This window comes from Diabrotica undecimpunctata, unplaced genomic scaffold (assembly GCF_040954645.1).
Source record: "Diabrotica undecimpunctata isolate CICGRU unplaced genomic scaffold, icDiaUnde3 ctg00002158.1, whole genome shotgun sequence".
NCBI classification, from domain to species: Eukaryota; Metazoa; Arthropoda; class Insecta; order Coleoptera; family Chrysomelidae; genus Diabrotica; species Diabrotica undecimpunctata.
In genome coordinates, this window is record NW_027313246.1 from 10,414 (window position 1) to 20,803 (window position 10,390).

Sequence of the window (10,390 nt, forward strand, 5' to 3'; positions counted from 1 at the left end):
AGAAAATCATTGAAAATATTAAGTAATACTTACATTTTTCGCTATATTTGGAAGTTTGTAAGCATAGGATATTTAATATGATCGTAACTTGGAACGGTGTTGGATATTAGGTATTAGTTAGCGCAAAGTCAAGTTCTTCCAGTGTAAATGGATTTAGAAGAAATTGACAATTTGTAGAATTATTTTGAATTTCTATAGCAGTATTAACTGATGAAGGTGCTATTTTGTCAAAAAATTCTTCAATAAATTCATCATTAACATGATTAATACTTGGAGTATAGTTCCTTTTTATTTTCCTTGTGTTCCATAAAAATATGAGTCATATTAAAAACCTGTAAACATGTGTTTATTCACTAATATGTTGTAGATTCTACGAGACCCTACGATCAGCTGGCAGAAATCTACCAGAAACGGAAGCTTCCAGAAACCGGTCGAAACGATGACCCGGATTTACCTTCTAGTATAATCAGAGGGATTCGCCTGAATTCTCGGCCGGTTGTATTTTCATATATAATAACGGAGCTTTCATTGAAGGAGAACAGTCAAAAGAAGAGATCGCGATCGGGTATTTTTAATGTGTCGCTCGGATGTACAAATTATTGTAAGATAAATTCTGTAATTAGTCAAATAAATTGTTGTACAGTAGTTTAATAAATTGATATAAATTATCGTGTTTTAGTAAATTAAAATAAGAATTATAAATTAGAATAAATAAAAGACATTACACTTGTTTCATTCTAAACATTTTTAGTAGTCATATTTTTATTTAAGAATTAACACCAGTTTTTCCAACTTTCTTTCGCTTTTAGTTTTAGAACTTTTTTTAGCCTATACTTCCTGACATCGTACATATAGAGTTAATTTTATATGTTTTTAAAGCATCTTTCCTGTGAGAAACAACTTGTTCACATTGGAAATCCCACCAAGGAGAAGGTGGTTGTATATCATCCACAATTGATTGTAATGAAAATTACATTTTATAGTTGATTTTGATGTTTCGATGACGTTTTGCACCGAAAATCGTTTTCAAAGAGATTAATATAAAATAATGTGCTGTTATTGTGTTATAATGCGCTGTTAAAATAATGTACTGTTTCCCAGAATGGCATCGGCGCGCGTCGGTTGACTTACTCGGCCTCGATCTTGTAGACATACAGCCATGCTTTAAGTTAATAATTCTGAGGGTGATATTTTATACCTCAACATGATATCAAATTATGATTATTTTGTGTGTTTATGTACTATGTGATGTGTTTATGTATTGTGTGTTGTAGATGTATTATATATGTTTGTAGATAATGTGTCTCTAACTCTCTATTAAACCGCTAATATTAGGTGTTCTTGTTGCTAACTTCTTGTTTTATTATCGGCAACCAGAGCTTGCTACATTCTGGTAAGGGGTTTACTACACATTTTTTTTTATGAAGTAAGATGAGAGCTACCTCTTTGATTTTTATCTTTTCTTGTCTGTTTGTTTCATTGACTATTGATCCCTCCCATTGTACTATGTGCTCATTGTCTCAGACATCTTGGCATATCCGATTAGCGGTGATTTGTTGAAGTCTCCGTTTTTTATGTATATTTCGTATTCGCTTATCCTAACATTTAGTGGTCTTCTGCTTTCTCCCACATAATAATTGTTACATTCACAAGTTTCTTATAAACGCAGTTCTTTGATCTTTTTTGTGTGTTGTTTGTTTATTCGTTTTTTTTTTTTATTAGAATTATTGTTTTTAGTTAGAACGGTGCTTCAGGTTTGTTGCTGTAAAAATATTTATCAAGAATAAGTGGGAGTGGCTATACTAAACATCGTTACAAGTATCTCATGTATCGTAGATAATGGTAATATATGTATGTTAATTTTATTCTCCAAATGCTCGACAGAAGCAAATTACACCTGATATCATCAGTTTTATTTTCATGATATTAATTTCTGATTAAGATAAAGATATTTTAGAACAGAAGATTAAAATTAAAATAAATTGATCCTCCAACATGACTTAACAATATATTCAGTATTATCTCAAAATATAAAAATAAGTTGAAGAAGATTTCGTTGAAATTTTAATACTCTCCATTTCAATAGTCCTTAATGTACTCAAGTGTTTGTGTCTATTATCTTAATGATTATATTCTGATCTTTATGATATGCATTTAATACTAATAAGTGACAACTCAATATACTATAAAAAGCAGTCTTACTGAAGTAATGATAATATTAACCAAGATGTTTCTATCAAAATTGGTATTGTTCTTCGCAGCCACAGTGTGCGTGTCGTCGAGCGTGCAGGTAAAAATTAATATCAGTCAATATTTTCAATATACTTTTGGACTTTGTATTATGATTTCGTTATATATTATTATATATATATATATATATATATATATATATATATATATATATAGTCGACTCTCGGTAATTCAAAACTCGAGGGACTCTTAAAATATTACGAATTATTGAGTGTTTGAAATATCAAATGGTTCGAAATTTGTGAGAGAAAATAAATTAAACTTCGAATTAGTAAGCGTTGATCAATTATTATTTATTAACTGCTATTCTATAACGAATGTACCTACGCGCTATCTCAGAGTGGTACATTCGTGTACATACATGTATGTATTCATAATGTGAATTAATCAATTTTTCAAAAGAACTGGTTTGCTTCAAAGCACATTGCTGCTGATCAGACTGCTCAATAATTTTTTTTTAAGAAAAAGTGCCTAAAATGCTTCTTCATCACTTTCGTTTTGTAGACGGAAGGTTTGTAAGGTATCGAATGAGGATCTTGTTTCCTTAACTGACACATCTGCCAAAGGTTCTGATGTATCGTACTTATCTTCATCGTTACTTTTTCATTCATATATGTCGCAGATAAAATTTCGCCATTGGTTAGTGAACCTGAGACAGCAACATCTTTATCCACTTAAACAAAGTCAGAAAAACTCACACCACTGATGTCAACTAATGGTTCTATTGCTGGTTCATCATCATCCATAAGTATTGGAAGATTTTTCTGATCTTCTTTTAAGAAATCGGATTTTTTGAAGCAGTTGAGAATTGTTAGGGGTGTTACAGTTTTCCATGCTTTGTCAATCAGTAAAATAGCTGTCAGTAAAATGTCAGAACTGTGATATTTGCACTTAGCTGATTGTCGAGAGATTCTAAAATGCGTATGCAGAAATTATACCATATTTGAACCCAGGAAGAGTCCCTAAAAGCACCCCAAGACCCCAGCACTCAAATACGGATCGAGATCGGTGATATAGCATTCAGAGCAAGCGGATATAATACTTATTAGCGTTCATATATTCATGTATTGTGTAATTCAAAATAAAGTCAGCTTTTCGCACGGAGTTTGATTATTTACCAGCGGCACACGCGAAGAGCAAATCAAGTCATTTTTACTAGTGCTTTCTCAGTAACTAGCTTTATGACGAATATAGCATCTGTACATGAGCTTTGAAGTAGTATTTAACAAGTTTATACCTCTGTGGTTTTCTGGTTGATTTTTATCTCCTTTTTTGAATAGTAGAATTAGTTCGCTCATTCTAGATTCTTACGGTATTTTATTGTGTTTTATAATTGTATTAATTAATGTTGTTAGTTGTTCTGTCTGCTTTGGTTCTATTACTCCCTTTACCTCCATTCTTTCACTTTTTATAAAGCGCCATATTTCCTTTGGCAGACCAAAAAAATCATGTTCCATTTCTTTCGAAAAGCGTTACCAGTGATAATTTTTTATTTTTCTTACATGTGCATTATGTTTCGTTTCTGATTGTCTTGTAATTATGATATGGCTCTTGTTGTTTTGGTTGACGTGCATTTCAGGTAAGCATTTATCGCTTTGGGAAATTTAAGGGTCATTTGAGACTCATATTATAAAATTAATTAGAATGTTACAGGGTGTTTGATAACTAGTGGCAGACCAAACTTATTTTGTTTTTTTTTTTTAATGGAACACCCTGTATTTTATTTTATATTAGAAATCTCTTTCACTTCTCTATTACAACAATATAAAGTTTCATTATGTTATACAAATTCATAACCAATTTTATATGAAAATAGTAATAAATTCAACTCCCTGAATAGGGGTAAAAAGAAGCACAAAGACAATAATCTATTACTATCACATTTTTTTGTTGATTGTCAAAATTTTCATAAATGATTGATATTGCTAATTTCAGTCAAAATGCAAGTATATTATTTTCTCAGTAATTTTAAATAGAAAACCCTGTATTATAGGTACTATATAATACACAATCTCATTATTTAATATGATATAAATAAACTTTTAACTGAAATTAATTTGTTTAAAATGCAGTGTTGCTCAAAATGCCATGAGATTCTTGTAGTGTTTCATCTGGTTTCCTTTAATGCAGTTTATACTTTATTAGATGATTATGTTTTGATTCTCTTAAAAAAATTTTATTTGATTTTGGGAGATTTAAATAAAATTTAATTTATACCTAACTCAACCTAATCTATGTAATAGGTTCTTTTTTACAATTATCTACAAATTTGCTTTGTTGCGTATTTGTATCACCCATTTCATTTAAATTATTGTTTCAGGAGGCTGATCTGACTCTTACCCTGTTTTATGAAGGTTTATGCCCTGGTTGTCATGAATTTATCCTAACACAGCTATATCCTTCATACGAGAAATTGGCAGATAGCTTAAAATTGGACCTGGTTCCCTTTGGATGGAGTGTAAGTGAAAGTATTTGTTTAAAGAGTAGATAATAATGAGCTTATAATATAGGATTTTTCCAGCTTTAAATCAGTGGTGACCCATGAGGTAGTGCCAAAGAGCTATGGCACTATCTTATATTTATGCAGAAACATATTTTTTTATCTTTAAATCGTCTTAATACCTGTTAATTTTTGTGTGTTTTTCTTTTTATCTTCATAAATTAAATAAAATCTAGCAACTGTGTGCGTAATACAACCTCCACCACCCACAACGGAGGTTATTTAACGGGATAATCTTATGCCATTGTCATATGGCACGTATAAAAAGAGAAAGATTTTAGGAGCATTCTATGTAAGTGACACAGATAGAGCTATATTGGATTTTTAATAATACCGTCAGTAGTTCGCTAAGAAGAAAAATAGGGATTTCCATGTTCGTCTATGAGATATTGCATACTATAGTATTTTGACGTTTTTATTGGCATATTGCATGTAGTATTTTTGTGTCATATTTGATTAATATTAGTTTTTATCTTTTCACATTTTTATATCTATCCTCACACTGAACTTTTTTATTATCTGTAAAAATCCAGCTGTTATGACATCACTTTCTTATTTCTGTGATGATCTTGTCCATCTGTTTTTAACGGCTCATATTTATTGTCTATACCATATCTTATATCCCTACTTTTAAGAGTTTAAATTATGTCTGACATCGAGCTTTTTTTCATCTTCATTTTGTGTTTGGAAAGGTTTTATCTTTCGGTTCATTCCAAGCAGTTTTTTATTAATAACTAACAAGCATTTCTTAAAAATAGTTCTTATGATTTCTAATTCTTTATTTAGACATCTCAGCTCTTCGATATTGATGACTCTTTGAACCTGTTGTGTTTTCAATATCCTTTTATAACACGAAATTGCGAACGATTCAATTTTCTTTATGGGTTTTTTCTTATGTGTTCAACTTTTCGTTCCGTATCTCAATGTGGAAAATACTTAACATCTTAAAACTCCCAGATTGTTCCCAGAAATTTGTACACATCAATATTTGTACGCAATCTATTGACGTGACCTGATAATGACCAGAAAACTGTAGTGGTCGAAAGAGGTCGTCGCTAGCTAAATAAATAGATTGCGAGTAAATCTGTAATTTAATTCTACAACTCAGTTTGAAATGGACTCGAATGACTAACCAATTCATGATCTATATTTGGGTTTGGTCTATCATAAGGGTTTTATCTTTATTTAATTATCATTAAATTATAAATTTAGTTCTCTTATTTATTTCCAACTATCAAAATTAGAAAGACGTCATATCTAGGACACATAATGCACCATAGGGAATTTGAGTAGCTCCAGGTAATATTAGAAGGCAATATTGAAGGTAAAAGGGGCATAGGACGAAAGAAAAAATCTTGGCTACGAAAGATCAGAGATTGGACCCACACAAAAGGAAATGAATTAATTCATCAAGCCCAGAATAGAGAGAAATTTGCAATATTGATCGCCAACCTCAACAGAGAAGGCACTTAGGAGGAGGATTTATTTCCAGTGCAAATTTAGTGCAATAATCAATGGAGTGGTTCACAAAATTTTTTAACGATTCAAAACTGTCGAAGAGTTTGATGTTGCTTATGAGTTTTCCATGTATAAATATTTTTTTAACTAGCTCAGCTCAATACGTGTTGTTTTGAATAAGATATTTTGATGAGCTATTATTTTTGTAACGTAATTCATTTAAAAATTTATACATAAACTCAGTTTCTACATTTTTTAATTATTAAATTGTTTTCTGTTTATCGAGTTGAACGTCTGAATTAAGACACGAAATAGAAATCAGTTTTCAGGAAGTAGAGATAGCCATAAATTCACTCAAAAATAAAAAGTCACCAGGACCAGACGAATAACAAACGAGCTTCTAAAACTTGGAGGAGAAAGAATAACCCTTGAGATGACAAAACTTATACAATCAGTAATATTGCACTGCAAGATACAAGACACATGGAGAAACAGTATAATGATACCAATGTTCAAGAAAGGAGATAAAGAAGGCACCAACAATTATAAAGGTATAAATCTACTGAACACCGCACTTTAGCTTACCACAAAAGTCCTAACCAACAAAATCAATAAAATAACAACTTTATCAGATGAACAACAAAGATTCAGATTCGGAAGATCCTGCGTTGACGCCGTATTTGTGCTAAGACAATTCACAGAACCGGCAATGGAGTAGAATAAACAAGCATATCTATGTTTTATAGACGTGACAAAGGCTTTCGGTCGCATCCAATTTGAAGACGTCTTACACCTAGAGTATAAAACAATCAATATTATACAAACCATCGAAAACATCTACTTCCATAATCGAATACAGGCAAAGATAAATGAAAAACTGAAATAGTGTAAATCAGTACAAAGCCGAGTCAGACAGGGTGAATCGTTAAGCCCACTTCTCTTTAATATAAAAATTGACGAAATAATACAAGCAGTACATAAAGGTTATGGTTACAGAATGGGGAACAAAGAGATCCAAATATTATGTTATGCAGACGATGCAGCATTAATCGCCGAGACAGAAGACGAGCTCCAAAGATTAACACACATCTTCAATACAACAGCCAAGAAATACAATATGATAATATCAGCAGAAAAAAACCAAATGTTTGACAACATCCAAATACTCACTACGATGTAAAAATGTAAAATCGAAATTGATGGGAAAATAATAAAGCAGGAAGCAAGGTTTACATATCTGGGAATAGATATAACTAGTTACGGAGATGTTGGAGAAGAAGCACGACAGCGAAGCTTAAAAGCAAGTAAAGCGGCGGGATCTCTTAATGATACAATCTGGAAGAACAAACACCTAAGACAAGACACAAAAACAAGAATCTATAAAGCAGCAATTAGACCTATATTAACATACACGGCGGAGACAAGACCTGACACATCTAAAACGAGACCACTACTGGAAACAACAGAGATGAAAATACTCAGACGAATATCAGGGAAAAGTCTGTTGGATGGGGAGAAAAGCGAAAACATAAAAAGAGGATGCAATATAGAAGACAAAAATGGATGGGTGACAAAACAGAAACAGGAATGGAACGAACATATTAGTAGAATGGCAGAGGATAGAATAGTACGAATAGAACGAGATAAGTCACCAAATTGGCAGACCAACAAATAGATTGTGCGATAATTTAAACAATTTAGGAGGCTAATATTGAAGAAGAAACGGGTTTTAAAGCCTACATGCAAGAAGGAAGAAGAAGAGTTGAATTTTTTCCACTATTTTTTCTGAATATCTTATTCGCCGAGATAATATTGAATACTACTTATACACAACACAATTCTCAAATCAATTTGCATATTTTACTAAACTGTCTTCCTCATTTGTAGCAATCTTCACGTAGCGCTGATGGAAAAGTGACATTTGATTGCCAGCATGGTGACGAAGAATGTTATATTAACAGAATCCACGCTTGTGTTCTTGATCAAAATCCATCTTCATTAGACTTGGTTACTTTCATATATAAACATTTATCTGCCACTGACGAACGCGATCGCAACGAGCGACAAGAATTAGAACTGGCCAAAAAAGTAAGTATAGTTTCATTAGCTGAGTTTGCTAAAAGTTTATTTCGGGATATGTATAAGTAGAAGTGAAGTATTGCCAATTAAAATATATTAACGAGGTTAATTTTATATTTTATTGTAATTAGAACTGAATATGAATAAGTTCATATTTATGACTATAAGTGCTGAACATTATAAACGGAAAGTTACTAAGAGGCCTCATGAAAAACCTCATTTCATAATATTTTTTGTGAAAGTTGCACGGAAAATTATTAATAATAAATTTTTTTAAAAAGAATAATCAATTATAATGATTTGAAATTCGTTTAATTCACAAAAAATGTCAAAATATCACTTTAGTTTACATAAAGCCTAAATATTAATGGCCACTTCTTAGTAAACTAAAACTCATCCATTCAACTTTTATTACAATCATCAACTCTAGTATAGCTTTGATATTATTTTATTAATTTAATAATTTGCAGTTGTTGCCAAGCAGCATTTCCTGGGATAACGTTAGTGATTGTTATCATGGTGACCGTGGAACTGAACTTTTATTATCGTATGAGGACAGACAAGCAAAGCTTAATCCTAGGTTACCTTGGGTACCAAATGTAAGATTTAATGGCGTCTATGATGCAGATATCGAAGATCAAGCTACGATAGATCTTACATCTACTGTTTGCAAGTTACTAAAAGATAATAAACCAGACGTTTGTAAAGATCATGTGACAAAAACTCATCCAAAAATGATTAAAAGTAATAAATGTTAAATAACATTTTTATTGAGAGTTAATTTAGTTTTTCTTAACAAATAAATAATACTGGTAAAACGACACTTTTCTTTTTTATATCCTTATGAATCCTTGACATTAATTTTATCATTTTAACCCAAATAATTCATAGTCAAAAATTATGTGTTTCGAATAACGGGATCATTATTTAAACACTGAAAAACTCATATTTTACGCATAAATAACTTCTTCAGCTGCAGATAAAATTCGCGGTTTTATTGAAGTTTCCGCAATGTTGTAATTAATTTGTTTATAAAAGGCTTTTATTGAATTCCCGCCTAGTTAAATTTCTTCTTTAATTTATTTAAATAATTCTAAATTGATTTTTTTAGGGGAAATATAAATCGGAGTTCGCTCTGATGAAGCCAAGAAGCATTTTTGTAAGAACATTTCTTTTTGTTTGGTAGTAAACAAAAAGCAAGTGGAATATAATATGCATTTCCAGTACATGCAGTGTGAATAACTGCAAGAAATTATCTAGAAAGTAGCTGGATATACTATTGATACATAATTTGCTACTTTTGCAAAGGCGGGTAACATTTGTTAGACACGAAAATACGATAATTTCTTCAATATCATCGGTAATGAAGACAAAGTTTATATCTTTTATTGTCTATAAACACGTTTATTGCCAACTATACCCATGGGTGTATTTTAAGGTTTTGTAGTATTGCCACATAAACATATGCGATCAATGTAACGCCGGCAATATTTCGATTAGAATAAAATTTCGTAGACATGTTAAATGAACATTATACTAAACATTTGTAATGATGGTTGCTGACAGCAAAGGCTCAGAGAACGATATCATGTCAGTTGGCTTCTGGCCTGGCACCCTAAACACCGAACAACGTTGTTCGGTGCCCTAACTGCCGGACTTGTGTGCATTAAAGGTCAAGGCATATTATCGTACACGTATAGTTTCCGGCACGTAGCGTTTCCACTCCAGCAATTGGGCTGCGCGTTCACATTTTCATACATAGAACGTTTCAGTTTGGTTCGGTGAAGATATGATCTCGCTTTTTTCGACAAAAATTATGTGCGATTTCTCTTCTACTTAACGATGAGGAATGAAAAACTGTGTTAAAAAGAAGTTTTGAAGTATATCTAATGCTAAGAGAAAGGAAGAAGGAATTTGAATACTGGACTTTATACTGAGAATTAATTGATGACGATGAAAAATATTGTGGATATTTTAGAATGAATAAGATTCAGTTTAAATATGTTTTAAATTTAATTTCACCTTCAGTTAAAAAACAAAATACTACATTTAACGATTTAACTTAACCAAAAAGTATTTTTAAAAAGAAGAGGTATACCTTCC

General features: G+C 31.4%; 1 protein-coding gene across 1 annotated transcript; it reads left to right on the forward strand.

Annotated features, from left to right (window-relative positions):
* The first annotated feature begins 2,142 nt into the window (after positions 1-2,142).
* Positions 2,143-9,108, forward strand: LOC140431861 (gamma-interferon-inducible lysosomal thiol reductase-like). The gene is made up of 4 exons (XM_072519736.1): positions 2,143-2,290; positions 4,571-4,708; positions 8,096-8,296; positions 8,758-9,108. The coding sequence occupies exons 1-4, from the start codon at positions 2,210-2,212 to the stop codon at positions 9,043-9,045; spliced, it is 708 nt and encodes a 235-aa protein (XP_072375837.1). The 5' UTR covers positions 2,143-2,209; the 3' UTR covers positions 9,046-9,108.
* The last annotated feature ends 1,282 nt before the right edge of the window (positions 9,109-10,390 follow it).